General features: G+C 38.2%; 1 protein-coding gene and 1 pseudogene across 4 annotated transcripts in view; one reads left to right on the top strand and one right to left on the bottom strand.

The window, feature by feature from the left end:
- PLD1 (phospholipase D1) overlaps positions 1-18,622 on the bottom strand; it is a 199,345-nt gene that overhangs the window by 91,796 nt on the left and 88,927 nt on the right. For all 4 annotated transcript variants that reach the window (XM_042955226.1, XM_042955227.1, XM_042955224.1 and 1 more), the window contains 5 exons: positions 16,686-16,744; positions 15,119-15,211; positions 12,663-12,815; positions 11,251-11,400; positions 10,458-10,541 (listed from right to left, as the gene is read on the bottom strand). In XM_042955226.1, the coding sequence (XP_042811160.1) occupies positions 10,458-10,541; positions 11,251-11,400; positions 12,663-12,815; positions 15,119-15,211; positions 16,686-16,744 (539 nt within the window). The remainder of the gene's footprint in view (positions 1-10,457; positions 10,542-11,250; positions 11,401-12,662; positions 12,816-15,118; positions 15,212-16,685; positions 16,745-18,622) is intronic.
- Positions 2,014-4,870, top strand: LOC122230366 (annotated as a pseudogene).

Here is an 18,622-nt window from a genome sequence, read left to right as displayed (position 1 = left end):
TTACAAGCATCATTATCTCAGGATCTTCACTAAGCAACTATTAGATAAGCAAAGTTCATTAGATAAGCAAAGTTTTATCCCACACACACATGCCAATGATAAAGTTTAATTTATAAATTAGGGACAGTAAAAATTAACAATAGTACTAATAAAATAATGCAATTACAACACTGATAAAACTGTAATAAAAAAATAAAATAAGTAAAACTGTACATAAAATGGTAATAAAAGTTATGTGAATGTGGTTTCTCCCTCTCTCAAAATATGTTATTGTACTGTTTCCCCCTTCTTATGATGATATGAGATGATAAAATGCCTAAATGATGAGATAAAGTGAGATGAATGATGTAGGCATTGTGATGCAGCATTAGGCCACTATCACCCTCTGACAATGGGTAAGAAGGAGAAGCATCTGCTTCTAGATCGTGGTTGATCTCAGGTACCTGAAACTGCAGAAAGCAAAACTATGGACAAAGGGAGACTACTGGATGTAGAAAGTACAAAACGTTGTTGAAAAAAATTAAGATCTGAACAAAAGGAGAGACGTTCATGAATTCAGGAAGAACAGAATCTGATGTACCATCTAAACAATGGGGACTTTACCATTTTTTTCCCCATCTGATTCATCAACCTGAAGGAGAACCCAGAAATGGGCTTTGGCACAGGTACAGAGAACTCAGGTAGAAGTGCTCTACCTCAGGCTTGAGGAGAAAGAATGAGTTCAGATGACAGCCAGGGGCTCACAGGCACCACAACACTGAGGGATTGGAACTTTTTTCTCCAACTAGAAGAGCTGCTGTTCCAAGAGGACAACGTAAATAAATATCCATTGCTTGGCTCCAGACACAAGTATCATTGCAGAAAGTGTGCAGTAGGGCAGGGCAAATAAAGCCCCACCTTTCTAGAGAACTGGGCGGCGGGGGGGGGGGGTAGGGGGAAGATACAGCAAACCCAAAAGTAGTAGAGAGATCTTCAAGAAAGCAGAGCTTAGGAAAGCAACCCTATTAAGTAGATTATGAACTTCTAGCTCACTCCCAAGCTGCCCTTCCATGGATTTGATCCTAAACATTATACCAAAGTTTGAGAACTGAACTGAGAATTAAACCACAGCCAAGAGGTGAGTAAACACTCACCAGGAAAATGGAAGTGGAAAAAACAAAAACAAAAAAACCAGGGTACCAATCTTATATCAGACAAACCAGACATTCAAACAAAGATTATAACAAGAAACAGAGAAGGGCATTACATAATAAAGGGATCAATCCTACACACCCAATACTGGAGCACCTAGATACATAAAGCAAGTATTAATGGACTTAAAGAGAGAAACTGATGGTAACACAAAGGGTAGGGGACTTTAACACTCTATTCACATCAATGGATAGATCCTTTGAACAGAAGATCAATAAAGAAAGAACGTATTTGAATGAAACATTGGACCTGAGGGACATAACAGATACATACAGGACATTCCATGAAAAAACAACAGAATACATATTCTTTTCAATGAATATGGAATATTCTCTAGAATAGATCACATATTAGACAGAAAACAAGCCTCAATAAATTTAAGAAGATTGAAAGCATATGATACATCTTTTCTAATCACCATGGCATTAAACTAGAAATAAATCACAAGAAAAAAAACCTGGAAAAAACACAAACACATGGAGACTAAACAATATGATACTAAACAACCAATGGGTCAATGAAGCAATCAAAGAAGAAATTAAAAAAATAAATAAATGGAGACAAATGCAAATGAAAATACAGTGGTACAAAATCTTTGGCACTCAGTGAAAGCAGTTCTAAGAGGGAAGATTATAGTGATATAGGCCTACCTCAAGAAATAAGAAAAAGCCCAAATAAACAAATTAACCAAAAGGTTACACCAAAAGGAACCAAAAGGAACTAGAAAAAAAAAAAGCCTAAGATGAGTAGAAGAAAGAAAATAATACCACAGAAATACAAATGATTACAAGAAAATACTATGAAAAATTATATGCCAACAAAATGGATAACCTAGAAGAAAAGGATACATTTTTAGAGACAGATAGCCTTCTAAAACTGAACCAGGAAGAAAATCTGAACAGACCAATTACAAGCAACAAATTTGAACTGGTAATCAAAAAACTACCAAAAAATGAAAGTCCAGATGGATTCATATGTGAACACTACCAAACTTTTAAAAATTAGTTAATACCCATTCTCCTCAAACTATTCCAAAAAATGTAAGAGGAAGGAAAGCTTCCAAATACATTCAATGAAGTCAGCATTACCCTGATACCAAAACCAGACAAAGATACCACTAAAAAAGAGAACTACAAGCTAATATCTGATGAACACAGAATGCAAATTTCCTCAACAAAAATGTTAGCAAACCAAATCTAACAACATATTTTTAAAAAAATCATTCACCACAATCAAATGAGACTTATTCCAAACATGCAAGGATGGTTCAATATTTGCAAATCAATCAGTGTGATACATCACACTAACAACAGAAAGGATAAAAACCATATAATCATTTCAATAGGGCAGAAAAGCATTTAACAAAGTTCAACATCCTTCATGATTAAAAAAAAGAAAAACTCAACCAAGTAGGTTTAGAGGCAACATACCTCAGCATAATAAAGATCATCTGTGAAAAATTCGCAGCTAACATCACACTCAGTGGAGAAAAACAGAGCTTTTCCTCTAGATCAGGAACAACATAAAGATGTCTACTCTCATTACTTTTATTCAACATAGATTAGAAGTCCTAGCCACAGCAATCAGACAAGAAAATGAAATAAAAGGCATCCAAATCAGAAAGGAAGAAGCAAAATTTTCGTTATTTGCAGATGACCTGATACTACGTATAGAAAACCCTAAAGACTCCACTGAAAAACTACTAGAACTAATGAATAAATACAGTGAAGTCACAGGATACAAAATCAATGTACAGAAATTTGCTGCCTTTATATACACTAATAATGGAGCAGCAGAAAGAGAAATTAAGAAAACAATCCCATTTACAATTCTACCAAAAATAATACAATACCTAGGAATAAACTTAACCAAAAAGGTAAAAGACTTGTACTCTGAAAACTATAACACATTGATAAAATAAATTCAAGATGACAAAAAGAAATGCAAAGACATTCCATGTTCATGAATTAGAAGACTAAATATGGTCAAAAAGTCTATACTATTCCTATCAAAGTACCACCAGCATTTTTCACAAAGCTAGAATAAACAATCCTAAAATTTGTATGGAACCATGAAAGACCCCAAATAGCCAAAGCAATCTTGAGAAAGAATAACAAAGCTGGAGGTATCACAACCCCAGATTTCAAGATATACTGCAAAGCTATAGTAATCAAAACAGTATGGTACTGACACAGAAAAACAGGATAGAGTCCAGAAATAAACCCACACTTATATAATGAATTAATTAATCTATGACAAAGGGGCAAGAATATAAAATGGGAAGAGACAGTCTTTAGTAAATGGTGTTGGGAAAATTGGACAGCCACATGCAAAAGAAAGAAACTGGACCACTTTTATACCAGAATAAACTCAAAATGGATTAAAGACCTAAATGTGAGACCTGAAGCCATAAAAATCCTAAAAGAGAGCACAGGCAGTAATCTCTTTGACATTAATCCTAGCAGCATGTTTCTAGATATGTCTCCTGAGGCAAGGGAAATAAAAATAAAAATAAACTGTTAGGACTACATCAAAATAAAGTTTCCCCACAGCAAAGGAAATCATCAACAAAAGGAAAAGGTAACCAGTCCTAATCCACACCAGCAGGTGGAGCTGAAGTGACCCATTCTGGGAGAGGGACTCCATCTTGCTCCCCAGTGAGGCCCTCGCTGGAGGAGGAGGGTCAGAGCTTGGGTGCAGTCAATTGGGGGCTGTAGTTTAGTAAAACAGGAAAGCTACAAAACACTGTGGAGTGCTCGGGTATAAATAAAAAGAGGAAAAAAGTTTCTCAAATCACTGCTGCACCACACGGGGCAGATGCTTCGAGGGTCAGAGTCTACGCTGTCTCTAACAGCCGCACACTGGACTTTACTGTGCCACAAGAAGACCCTTGTTCCCATTGTTTGTTTGCTTTTTTCCAAAGGTTCAAATGAACAATGTAGTGGTGCTGGATATTCCTTCTCCTTCCTACAACCCAGTCCAGTTCAAGAACTCCTTCAAGTGCATCGAGGACCTGTCTGAAGACTTGGAATTGAAAATTTTCTATGTGGGCTCTGCAGAAAGTGAAGAATATGATTAAGTTTTAGACTCTTGGTGGGCCCTGTTTCTGCAGGATGGCATGTTTTATTTCCAGCTGAGGCACCTAATCCAAGACTCATTCCAGATGCAGATGCAATAGGTATAACAGTTGTGCTAATTACATGCACCTATTGAGGGCAAGAATTTATTAGAGTTGGCTGCTATGTAAATAATGAATATACTGAGACAGAAGTATGGGAAAATTTGCCAGGAAAACCAGACTTTTCTAAGCTTCAAAGGAACATTTTGGCATCTAATCCTAGAGTCACGAGAGTTTACATTATATGGGAAGACAATATAGAAAAACTGGAAGAGGCAGAGATCAGTAATCCAAATCTATAATTACTTCTTTCAACAGATGCATTACCTTCAGCATCAAAGGGATGGATGGCCCATGTCAAAAAACTGACTATTCGTCATGTCAGAATCCTTCATGGACTGCATGTGACCATCTGTCATCCCTTTAGTACAAATTAAGCTATAGAAACACACAAAACTATTTCCCTTTAATTCCATAAGAACACAGTCAAGACACAATGTGAAGAATCTGTTCAAAAAACATCCTGTAGAAAGTTTGTAAGAAAACCAGTATTTGAGTACATTGTAGAATATAAATACAACTATTTTTAAGTAAAAAACAAAACAAAACAAAAAGCCTAAAAGGCAACCTACTGCATGGGAGAAGATATTTTCAAATGACATATCTGATGATAAAGGTTTAATAACTAAAATAAAGAACTGAAAAACTCAACACCCAAAAAACAAATAATCCAATTTTAAAAAATGGGCAGAAGACATGAACAGACATTTCTCCAAAAAAGACATACAAATGACCAACAGACACATGAAAAGACGCTCAATATCATTCATTATCAGGGGAATGCAAATCAAAAGTACAATGAGATATTACCTCATAATGGTCAGAATGGCTAAAATAAAAAACATAAGAGCTAACAAGTGTTGGCAAGGAGAACCCTCGAGCACTGTTGGTGGGAATGCAAACTGGTGCAGCCACTGTGGAAAACAGTATGGAGGTTCCTCAAAATGTTAAAAATATGGACACCTGGGTGGCTCAGTCAGTTAAGTGTCCCACTCTTGGTTTCGGCTCAGGTGATGATCTCACGGTTCATAAGTTTGAGCCCCACACCAGCTCTCTGCTCTCAATCAGCACAGAACCTGCTTCAACTCCTATGCCTCCATTTTTCTCTCTCTCAAAAATAAACAAATTTTTTTTAAAAAGTTAAAAATAGAACTATCCTACAATGCAGTAATCATACTACTGGGTATTTACCCAAGAAATACAAAAACACTAATTCAAAGGGATACATGCAACCCTATGTTTATAGCAGCATTATCGACAATAGCTAAATTATGGAAACAGCCCAAGTGTCCATCTATAGATAAATGGATAGATAAGATGTGGGATGGGGTATGTGTGTATGTGTGTGTGTGCCAGATTGAATATTATTCAGCCATAAAAAGAATGAAATCTTGCCATTTGCGACAACATGGATGGAGCTAGAGAGTATAATGCTAAGTGAAATAAATCAGCCAGAGAAAGCCAGCTACCATATGATCTCACTCATATGTTGAATTTGAGAAACAAAACAAATGAGTAAAGGAAAAAAAAAAAAAAAAAGATAAACCAAAACACAGACTCTTAACTACAGAGAACACCCTGATGGTTACCAGAGGGAAGGGGGCGGGGGGTGAAATAGGTGATAGAGATTAAAGAGGACACTTATCATGATGAGCACTGAGTAACGTACAGAACTGTTGAATCGCTATATTGTGTACTTGAAACTAATGTAACACTGTATGTTACCTATACTGGAATTAAAGTTAAAACCTTAAGAAAATCTGGTCTTGGGGCGCCTGGGTGGCTCAGTCGGTTGGGCGTCCGACTTCAGCTCAGGTCACGATCTCGCAGTCCGTGAGTTCGAGCCCCGCGTCGGGCTCTGGGCTGATGGCTCAGAGCCTGGAGCCTGCTTCCGATTCTGTGTTTCCCTCTCTCTCTGCCCCTCCCCCATTCATGCTCTGTCTCTCTCTGTCTCAAAAATAAATAAAACGTTAAAAAAAAATTAAAAAAAAAAAAGAAAATCTGGTCTTTAAAACTCTTCAGTTTTACTAATCCTGTCAATTTCTGACATGGTTCATGCATAGGCTCAGCACAGAGGCTGTGGCAGACGCGGCTTGCACTCCTCACCCTGACAGGCTGGGGAGAGAACCCACCATGGTGAAGACTCCACATGCTACCGTACACGTGCCTGCTGACACATGCCTGATGAATTATAATCACCACCATCAAGAAGAAATCTGAGCTAAGCCACACTCTCCAGATCTGTCCTAAGAGCAATTAGCCATGTACCAATGGAGCTCGGAGCCACCTCTTGGTGTCCCACCTCATTTGAGGACATACTTCAATGAACACTGAAGAGCTAAGTCCTTGAAATAGCACCAAGCACAGAAAAGACAGAAAACAAATGTTCTTGTGGTTAATCCAGACACATGAAGTAGAGAATGCTCACTGATCTTTATATGGAAACTATCTCTTAAGACACCTTCACATCCAGCTGAAATGTACTCTTCTTAGTTTTTAGATAGTCTGGGCTGTTTAATGAGTCATTACCTCTTCTAACTGGACAGCCTACCTCAGAATTTACCTCTTTAGAAAATTTCTCCTGGGGCGCCTGGGTGGCTCAGTCGGGTAAGTGTCCAACTTCGGCTCAGGTCATGATCTCGCGGTTTGTGAGTTCGAGCCCCATGTCGGGCTCTGTGCTGACGGCTCAGAGCCTGAAGCCTGCTTCAGATTCTGTGTCTCCCTCTCTCTCTGCCCCTCCCCTGCTCATGCCCTGTCTCTGTCTCAAGAATAAATAAAACATTTTTTAAAAATTAAAAAAAAAAAAAAAAGAAAATTTCTCCTAACTAAATCTATCCCAATCTGATTACAAATTTATTTAGTACCTCAAAATAGTTCAATCTGCACTTAAAGAATCTTAGATCTAAAAGGAACTTCAAAAAAATAAAAATAAAAGGCACTTCAGACACCATCCGAGTGGCAGGCTCCCCTGAGAGGTGGCTTCATGACACGGGGACGCTACAGCAGACACACCTGGAGCCCAGCCGGCACTGGCACTTGCCAACTGGGTGACTGTGGGCAGTTTCCTTCCCCTCCCCCTTATGGGTCTCACTTTTCTCAACTATAACATAGCCCCTGGCACTTGTAAGAATTTAACAAATAATCACTATTATTGTCAATGTTACTTTGTGCCTTAGAAACTACCCCTGAGAAAGATAAACAGGACTTGCCCCAAGTCCGTAATCATCAGGTCCCTAAGGTGGTCTGAGCAAAGACCGTTGCCATTTCTCTCCTGGAGAATGGAGCACGCAAGAGCGTGCCAAGTGTTCTCTAGAACCAGTGTTTAATTCCTCTTCTACACTATTACCAGAATGATCCCTTTTAGAAAACAAATTGGATTAAAATCCCCATGCTTAAAAATTGTCAGTGGTTCCCAGTGTTCACAGGACTAAGTGCAAACTCCTTAGCAGCTCAGCCAGCACCCTTCACAGTTTTCCCCTGAACCATCTTTTGGGGGCCATCTCCACCCGCCATTCCAAAGGATGCTATGCTTCAGCTCCACACAACCTCCACCCTCCTCCAAAGTTGCTGTGCACTCTCACCCTTCTATGCCTTGGTCCTGGCTATCCCTCTGCCGAAAACATTTGCCTATCTCCATCTGGTCAACTCCAGCACTAAGCCCCAGGCCAGCCTTCTCTTAGGTGAAGCTTTGTAGGCTCAGTTATCGCCCTGCCTCAGGGCTCCCTCCTTCTTCACAGCCTCCTGCTATCTTAATGCTCATCACTCAGTTTTCCCCAATCTGTTGTCTTCCATAGGACTTCCTTACTCTATCTCGTTTCAGAGTAGGAGCTGCTTCTCAGTCATCTTTATATATGCACAGCCTACCTGTCACAGAGTGGGTGCTCACTAAATAGATCTAGAATGAATGAGTGAATAAGTTAATGAATGAATGGCTGGGTGGTTAAATGAATTAATGAACAAAGGAACTAAGCACTAGAAGGTCCCAGGTTGCTTCTCATTTCACTGTATCCCCCTTTGTTTGCACATGAATTATTTTATAAACCTATTAGTACAGTTTTCATTTAAGCATGTGGCAGCTCTTGAATCAGATCAGAAGCTTCTATAGGACATGTGCATCTTCTACTTATGCTTTTCACTCTCTCAGATCTGGACATATCAGCACTGGTTCAGTTTCTGATGCTCTCTTTTGCAATATACTGGCACGACAAGAATTTTCTTCACAAGATGAGGGAAGTTACAACGAAGGTTTTATTTCAAAGGTAGTGTGGTAATAAGATGTTATCCTAGACAGCCATAGAAGAGAAATAACCTGGTTTATTTTCTTGCCGACAGTAGAAAACATCCAAGGCTCCAACTCTTTAGATGTTTAAATGAGAGCCTGTATTTTAGTGTTCAGAACCTTCAAAAGAATATTATTTTCTTGCATAAAACATGAAAATATGGGCTCAATGGAAACACTATTTTCAGTCTCTCTCATGTCTTCATCAAACTTTCAGAAATATTTTCTGAAGGAATATAGTACTATTTTAAGCTTGAATTTATTCACATAAGTGCTTATAAAGTATTCAACCAAAGAAATAGCTCTTAAGTATGAAACTTTCTTTTATTCCCGGTAACTGAGTAGAGAGACAAAATGTGACTATAAAGGCCAAGATTAAGCTCCTCCGTGCACACGAGAATAAACAAGCTCACAGACATGATACTGACCATCGTATACTTTATCTTTTTTAAGTTTATTTATTTTGGGAGAGAGAAAATGAGCAGGAGAGGGTCAGAGAGAGAGAGGGAGGGAGAAAATCCCAAGCAGGCTCCACACTGCCAGCACAGAGTCCGATGCAGGGCTCAAACTTGAGAACGTGAGATCATGACTCGAGCCAAAATCAAGAGTTGGACACTTAACCAACTGAGTGACCCAGGCACCCCCACTTACCTCGTCTATCGACCCTAGATCAATGGTTCTCAACTAAGAAGGACTCTGCCCTCTGGAGGACATTTAGCAATGTCTGAAGACATTATCACAAACTAGGAGCCTACTTGGCATCTAATCCGTAAAAGCCAGGGCTGCTGATGGTGCTAACCATCCCACAATGCACAGAACAACCTCCCATAACAAAGAGAATTATCTGGGCTAAAATATCAATAGTGCTCAGATTGGGAAAGCATGCTGTAGAATTATATATTTCTACATCACTAAGACAAAAGAGTAGAAGAGGATGAGTTCATATTCCTAATTCTTCTTCCCTCCCCCGCAAAATCTAGAATGAGGAGGAAATAAATTATGATGATATTTTCACAGCTTAGATGTGAAAGGTAGCATTTGGAAGGAAACAGGGCAGGGAAAAATAAGGAGTATTTCAACAACTAAGTTCTTAGAAGGAAAACAGATTCAAGACAGGTTCATTTCCACTGCAGTCAACTGTGGCATCTGCAGTAGGTTTTAACTGTCCAGGCAGATGGGTAACTGGAACTAAAGTCAAACTATCAAGCATATACCAACTCCAAGAGAACAACTTCTCAAGAGCTAAATGAGTTTTCGGTACAAGATTTCCAGTGGCTCTGTGAAGCATCATAGCTCTCATGGAGATTTGTAAAGAGGGCCAAAAAGCTGAAATCTGATGTATCTCCAAAAAAGCTGAACAGGCCTAGTCAATACCAAGGACATTTTAATAGTAATAGGCAAATGGAACTCTTCCAGCTTCAAAGGGACAATCCAGAACGATATTCACTGAATCTGGTGACTGAAATGCCGAATGAGGAAGGCACCCAAGGAAGATTATTTTCTCTCACTTGTACAATTGTGTTTGCACTGCAAAATAATCTTTACTAAAATGAATATTTGAGTGTCTACTTCCAACTGGAAAGACAAACCAAAATTGTTAAAACTGAATATTTTAAGGATATATTTGGATGCCAAGTTTTTTGAAAAGACCTTTCACTGAAGGCTATTCCAGTTAATTGGTTGAGACTCTGGCCAGACCATCTACAGGTACTGCTGGTTTTCATAACATATGATTCTGGAACAGCACAACTGTTTTACATTTCTAAACAGAGAGGCCTCCGAACCAAATCCCCCTAGACAAATACTAACCACCAATCCGTGATAAAAATCTCTTCTTGTGCCTCTTCCATTGCATTTGCCACATCTTCAAAATATCCTTTGGCATTAACGTACCTAAAAAACAAGGGTTTTTTGTGTGTGTCATTTATTTTTGTTTTACAGAAAGAAAGAAAGCAAACATATTTTACGGCAAAGTGAAAGACCGAAGCCACTGCCTCGGTGGCTTCTACAAAGCCGCCAGTTTACTTTGCATAACTGAAAACCAAGGATTGAAAATACCATCTTCTGTCTACTAACTAGCAGGAAGCACAGTAAGTAGACGGAAGCAAGCGACCCGATTCTGCCGAGACCACAACAAATTGGTCTCATCATCACATGAGTCAGATGAATTCTCTCATCCTGTTGAACTCACACCATTGTTCTTCTGAGACTGAAAACAGACCAGTTTCCAATCCATGGGCAGAAAACCACACAATGCTTTTTATTTCAAAGAAATACCTAGCAAGTAAATTCTCGTCTTTAGATTATGGCTAATAACTTAAATAAACATTTTCTTTGCATCATTAAAAAATGTATGACGTTAAGCTTTTAAAGCCAAACTTCAAAATCTAAAGCTAGCTGTCTCAAGCTCACTGTAAAAATCTTAAAAACAAAAGTTGGAAAACTAATCTATGCTCAGGTGGTCCTATAAAGAAAGGCCCTTGTTAAGTATAATGCATATTATCTTACCACAGCCTCGAAAATTGATTCCAGGTGAATTTGCACCTACTATTATATTAGATACTATAACTACCTCAACAGTCTTAGAGCAATATGATCTTACCATTTGGCTAATGTATTCTCTTGGATAGCAGCATAGGACCCGAATCGATGGTCTTTGAGAAAGTTGGTACCATATTTCTGGATGAATTCTTCTATAGCCCCTCCCCACCACCGAGCATGTCTATAGCTGTTGCATTTTAAAATAAGAGTCCTACAAAGAAAAGCAAAATGTGGAAAAGAATGATCACTCTGTGTTTTGTCTCTTTAAAAAAAAATTAACAATTAAACACATGCCATTTTGTTGAAAATTTTAAGCAAAGAGCATCTTACTTTTATCAAGAAAGCAGACTTCTGAACATTTTCAGCAAGTTTTTAAACTATATATAGAGCAATACGTGGCAATATAGCAAAAATAAATTTTCAGGTTATTTACTCACTCCTTCATGCTAACATGCATAAAGGTATTTACTATGACCTAGAACTGTACCAGACTGTGAGGGGAATAATCTTGAACCTTTTACCATCAGAGAAAATCAGGAAGGTCATCTTTTCACATACATACATGCACAGACACACAAAACACATGCCAATGTGTATTAGAAAGGATGTGCATGTGTGTGTGTGTGTGTGTGTGTGTGTATACACATATATAGTCAGTGTGTGAAAAAGAGAAAAATTTATGTATAATATATTCATATACATGAGGCCGAATGTATATATAGAGAAAATGACAACACGTATTACATAACTATAGCCTTCCAGAAAGAAACATTTATCAACACACACACTAATAAAATCTATAGTAAATGTATGCTTGAGTATCCTTTCAAGAGATCTTTCTTAAAATCTATGTGTAAATAGAATTTTTGTAAATCAAATCACATTTTTATGTTAACTAAAGGATATCAATTTATAAAGTTTTGTTTCTTAAAAATGTGAAACTATCACTCCTTAGCTTATCTGTTTGGTATACTGGTACCATTGAGTAGTTAATTTTATTAATAGGCATACATTTTGTTAAAACAAACACAAATCAATACATGTGATTATTTATTCTGTTGCACACTGAATATTTAATTCTTAAAAATTTATATAAAGAAAAGTAGTTTCATTATTTTTGATCAAAGATGAGTTCGGGGCGCCTGGGTGGCTCAGTCGGTTAAGCGCCGACTTCAGCTCAGGTCACGATCTTGCGGTCTGTGAGTTCGAGCCCCGCATCAGGCTCTGGGCTGATGGCTCAGAGCCTGGAGCCTGCTTCCGGTTCTGTGTCTCCCTCTCTCTCTGCCCCTCCCCGTTCATGCTCTGTCTCTCTCTGTCTCAAAAATAAATAAACGTTAAAAAAAAAAAAATTTAAAGATGAGTTCTAAATAACAATGTTCTAACATTTAAATTATTTACCTCCTCCTTCACTTAAGGTTGGGAGAAAAACTTTGTTTTTGAGAGAAATCTTTTTAAAATACTTGAAATTTCTACCTTGAAAGATTATCAATTCGGAGCCCGTATTTTGTCTCTGTCTCCTTCTTCCCCACCTTGATTTTGAATTCTTTATCTACCAGCAGGACGAAGGCAATGGCACCACTGTCTGGTTTCATATATAGTAAGAAGGAATCTTTCACTATCAACCACCTGTAAGAAGGTAATAAGTATTTTAGAGTTGTATTGAATTACTGAAACAAAAACAACAAATTATGACAAGCTAGGTAAACACTCCAGCAGACCGTAGATATAATATTGTTTTTTTTTTTTACACAGAGGATTTCTTTTTTTAAAAATCACCATGAAACAACAACGAAAACTCATAAGGAGTCTATCATAGTTTCCTAAGAAGGACCCGGATCAAGCAATTTAAAGTAATTCATTAGCTTTTTATACACTAATGGCAAAGCCTGAAAGAATGTCCCCAACATCGGCAGGTGATGCAGAGGGTGGAGGGGACTGGACTCCTGCCAGGTCTTGGCTAACGGCTGCTTCTGGGGGCTGTGAACGCTTCCACTCTGCTCTGCACGCAGACCCTAACTGCCCGGAGTGTCTTCAAAGATTCCCAAGGGCTTGCCCTCTGCAACCTTGAGGTTGGCCCCAGCCAAAGCTGGTGAGCGGGGAGGACTGCTCAGGAGGAATCTGTACCAGGGCCCCCTACTGGGCGATTATGCAAGTTACAGCAGTTCATTTGAAAACCAGTATTTTCTAGTATATTACTTCCTTTTTTATTTTAGTATAATTGTTTAGTCAGAACATAGGAATCTTCCATTTTTATCTAGTCTAATCTCCTGATCTTTCCCTTGTAACTTCTTCCATCCTTTCAAAACTGAGAAAATAAGAGCCTGACTTAGCAGTATTTTTTGTTGGTAGTGTAAATATGTATAAAAGTAAATCTTAGGGTTTATATATTTTTAATACACACTTAGCTCAATTTCATAATTACACATGAGCTCACAGATCTTTTTCAAAATTGGGGAAATAATATATAGTTCTTAATATTTTTCCAAAACTCCAGTAAATTATTATTGTAACCAGTAACTATTGTCTATTATATCCAAAACATTGTGATAAATGCTTTGAGAACACAAAGCAGAATCAGATGAGAATACTGACCCACAGGAGTCTTTGGTTGGGTAGGGTATGAATTAAAGTTCTCTGTCTATATCACACTTACCATAATACACATCCTCACAAATGTAGATCTAAACTGATCGTCCCTGAAGTCTGACCAATTTTTCTTTTCTTTTTTTAGTTTATTTTTTTAAGTATACAGTTCAGTGGCTTTTTAGTATATTCATAAAGTTGTGCACCATCACCATTAATATCTAATTTCAGAATATTGTCACTCCCCCAAAAGAAACCCCATATCCATTAGCAGTCACTTTCTACTGTCCATTCGTCCCAGCCCCTGGAAGCCACTCACAGACTCTATCTCTATAGATTTGTTTGTTCTGGACATTGCATATGAATGGAATCATATAATATGTGGCCTTTCGTGTCTGGCTTTCTTCACCTAGCATAATGTTTTCAAGATTCATTCATAATATAGCATGTATTAGTACTTCTCTTTTTTTCCATTAAAAATTTTTAGACATCTATTCACATACTTTAAGACCCTTTAAAATTGTATTTATTCACCGGTTTGTAATATATTCAAGAAAGTTGTACAACTATATATTTTCATCAACCCAGAAAGAAACCCCATATCCATTAATCTTCTTCACCCCTTTGTATGGCCACAAAATATTCCACTGTATGCATAAACCACATTTTATTTAACCATACATCAGGTGATGGACATTTGGGTTGTCCCTACCTTTTGGCTCTTCTGAATAATGCCGCTATGAACATTCATCTGCAAGTTTTGATACAGACATATTTTTTTCAATGCTTTTGGGTAAATACCTAGAGTTACCATATGCCCCAGTAATCTCACTTCCTATGTTTAATATTTTGAGGAACTGCTGCACTGTTTTCTGCAGTGGCTGCACCATTTTATATTTCTACCAGCAATGTAGGAGTATTCCAATTTCCCTACATCTTTGTCAACACTTGTTCTTGTGCATCTTTCTCGCGAGAGCCATCCTTCTGGGTATGAAATTGAACCTCGCTCTGGTTTTGATTTGCATTCCCCTAAGGACTAGTGATGTTGAGATATCTACTTGTGCTCATTGGCCACTTGTATGTGTCCTTTGGCCGACCAGTTGTGGAGTTCTGTGGCCCACCAGGTCTTTATGTATATAATAAAGTTTGCACACTCTACCTACAAGTCCACGTTTGAGTTTTAATGGTTAAATGGATGCTGAAGACTGGAACGTAAAATAATTTAAAATTTGCTCTGCTGTGACTTTCAAAGGATATATAATTGATTCGTAATTGAAAACTAGTAGGTGAAAACTTCCCAAATACCCAGTCTATTAAAACGAATACACAAAGCTGCCAAGTCCTACCTTTTTGACCAGCGGTAGCAGGCTCTTCCCTGACCACAGCAATTCAAGCCTGGTATTCTGTGTCCCCCGGATCTCTTCATTATCATACCTTCTCTGAAAGACACATCAAGTTAACCCGGCATCTTCAAATTTCCAACTCACACTTAGCTGATACAGCCCCGCAACTTGGGACTAAATAAACTGTTACATAACTTTCCTCCCACCCTTTCCTCCTTCACTCTCAAATTGCTTAATGTCACATTCGCTAGTCTGGATATTCTAGCAGCTGATCTCTAAAAGCACCTGGTCGGATTGAAGCCAGCAACATTCTCTTACTCACACTGCAGACCTTAAGCATCCTTGCTTCTGGCTCCAAATGCTGACTGTACCCTCTAGTCATTGTGACAAGCTGAAAAAGACCCCACACATTGCCAGATGCCTGCAAAGGAATGGTCCAGCTCACACTGAGACCACTGGAGGTGCTCGCCCACATGTTCCCAGGGATTTCTGCATCTTTTCACCTACAGTTCTAGGACCCAGTCATACCAAAGGAGTAGAGCACAGCTATGAGAGCTTTGGAAAGAGAAATATCTTGATTTTGAAATATAGGACAAGAAATAATGATAATAATGGCTTGGGGCGCCTGGGTGGCTCAGAGGTTAAGCAACCAACTCTTGACTTCAGCTCAGGTCATGATCTCATGGTTCATGAGATCGAGCTCTGTGTGGGTCCCTGCACTGACAGCTCAGAGCCTGCTTAGGATGCTCTCTCTCCCTCTCTTTCTGTCCTCCCCCAGTTATGATCTCAATCTCTCTCAAAAATAAATAAACATTAAAAAAATACTAATGGCTTAATGAAAGAAAAAAATTAAAACAATTACTAACAATGCTCTTAACTCAAGAAGCTAAGTAGGCTCTATAAAAATAACATCAAGCTCTCTCATTATGAAGGAAAATAATAAGTAAATTCCAATCTTGTTACCTAACAAATTTTACACAGTATTATTTTTAATCATGAAAATGAGTGAGAAATAGCTAACTTTTGTAACTTGTTAAAAGAAGGGATCTGGCATATTTGATTTTTTTTTTTCAATTCACATACATTATACTAGTTTCAGGTATACAACACATTGATTCAATATGTGTATATATTGCAAAATGATCACCACGGCAAGTCTAGTTAACCTCCATCGCCACATGCAGTTCTACATTTTTTCCTTGTGATGAGGACTTTTAAGATCTGTTCTCTTGGCCACTTTCCAATATACAATAGTGTATATTTATTTCTAATGCTTTCTCCCGTATTTCCTATTTGCTGCCTGTATTAAACATTCCTACTGCTGGGCCAGAGGAAATCTGGGCTGTAATAAGGAAGAGAGTTGATTAATAAGGAGCAGTTGATTCCCTTGTTCAACATAGCAAGGTACCACTGTGCATAAATAGAGTCCCTGAGAGGCTCTGACTCTGTTGAAGAGAAAAGAAGGTAGCAGGAAAGCCAGGTAGGCTTTGTCACCATGGCATGCTGGCAAATCAAATGGTAATGCTTATCAACTTTCACACTTCTCTTTAAGATGCAACACGGAACTTACATGCCCTTTGGTCCCAAATCATGGATGAAAGACAGCTGGCTTATGTCAAGGAATTCTGTCTGAAAAGAGGCCAGAAATTCATACTTTAGAAAGTCAGAAGGAAAAAAGATAAACGTACACATTTGGAAAAAAAAACATGCATTAGATACTGCTATGCGTAAACACATCTGGGGGACTATACAGAACAATGGCATTGCCCTGTTTTCATATCTGCGAGAGAACAGATCAGAAGTGCGTACATAATTAAAACACAACCTAGAAAGTGATGTCTGCTCTCACATGTAGGGACAGAATGTTCAAGAAAGTTGAGGAGAGAGGATTTACTCCCAAAACTCTTCTGTGTTTTCTTTGCTGGGGAAGGGGGACTGTGTCACATAGTGTGCACACAAATAATAGCGGTGTGTGAAGGCGGCAATGTTGGGGCCAGCTTCTGAAAGGTGGGCTAGACTTGGCGTGTGGAAGTGGGAGATGAAGGGGGAAACAGAACAGGGAAGGTGTAAAGAGCTCTTGGGATGTACATTTGGGCTAGAGTGAGGAAGATGAAGATAGTTATGCGAAATTAAATGGCAGAGTAGGTTGAGGCGAGTTTGGGGAGGTCTTTGAACATCAGGAATACCAGAATATTTTAATACAAATGAAATAAAATGATTTTATGTAACAATAATATAAAAATAATTCTATTTTTATTGAGTAGCAAAGGAAGCGAATTTTAGGCCCATCTTTCCTATGCAAATTATAAGATAAAAACTACAAATATTATAATAATAACACCAATAGCTAACATTTACTAAGTACTTAATATCTATCTGTTGGCCCCCTACTAAGCATTTTTCACACACTGTCTCAAATCTCTCTGAAATAGGTGCTATTTTTCCCATTGTACAGAAGAGGAAACTGACAATTAGAACAGGAATAGGCAAAAAAAAAAAAAAAAAAAAGAACAGGAATAGGCAAACTTTCTCTGCAAAGAGTCAGACAAAAAATTTAGGCTTTGTGAATCATATACTTTAACTATTGTAGCATAAAAGCAGCCATAGACAATACATAAATGAATAAGCATGACTGCATTACATTAAAACTTAATTTATGCATACTAAAATACAAAATTTAATATAATTTTTATGTCACAAAATATTACTCTTCTTAAATTTTTTTCAAACATTTAAAATGTAAAAACTATTCTTAGCTCATGGACCATACAAAAACAGGCAGTGAGCTTGATTTGGTCCGTGGGTCATAGTTTAAAAGCCCCAGGCGTAGAGGGGCACCTGGGTGGCTCAGTTGGTTGAGCTTCCAATTTTGGCTCAGGTCATGATCTCACAGTTCTTGAGTTCGAGCCCTGCATCAGGCTCTGTGCTAACAGCTCAGAGCCTGGAACCTGCTTCAGATTCTGTATCTCCCTCTCTCTGCCCCTCTCACACTCTTGCTCTGTCTCTCTCTCTCTCAAAAATAAACGTTATTTATTTATTTTTTTTAGAAACCCCTAGTGTGGAGAAAGACATTAATTGTCCAGGGGCACCTGGGTGGCTCAGTCAGTTGAGTGTCTGACTTCAGCTCAGGTCATGATCTCACAGTTTGTGAGATTGAGCCCCGCATCAGGCACTCTGCTGTCAGCACAGAGCCCATTTTGGATCTTCTGTCCCCTTCTCTCTCTGCCCCTTTTCTGCTTGTGCTCTATCTGTCTCAAAAAAAATAAATCAACTTAAAAAAAAAAGAAGCTAAATAAACTGTCCAATATCAATAATTAGCAAGGGATAGACTCAGAATTAGGTCAGACTAGTCAGTTTCCTCAAAACGAAGCTGCAAAAGCTGTAAGCCATTCCCCATGAGTGTTAGATGAAAATATGAAAGTGCAGAGGGGAAAACCAAGAACATTACGTGATTCTCAGCACATGCAGGAGTTTTACCTCATGTATTCCTTGCAACAACTAGAGTTA

Source organism: Panthera leo, chromosome C2 (genome assembly GCF_018350215.1).
Source record: "Panthera leo isolate Ple1 chromosome C2, P.leo_Ple1_pat1.1, whole genome shotgun sequence".
In the NCBI taxonomy this organism is placed as follows: domain Eukaryota; kingdom Metazoa; phylum Chordata; class Mammalia; order Carnivora; family Felidae; genus Panthera; species Panthera leo.
Note: the sequence above shows the minus strand (reverse complement) of the source record. Positions and strands in the feature narration are given on the sequence as shown.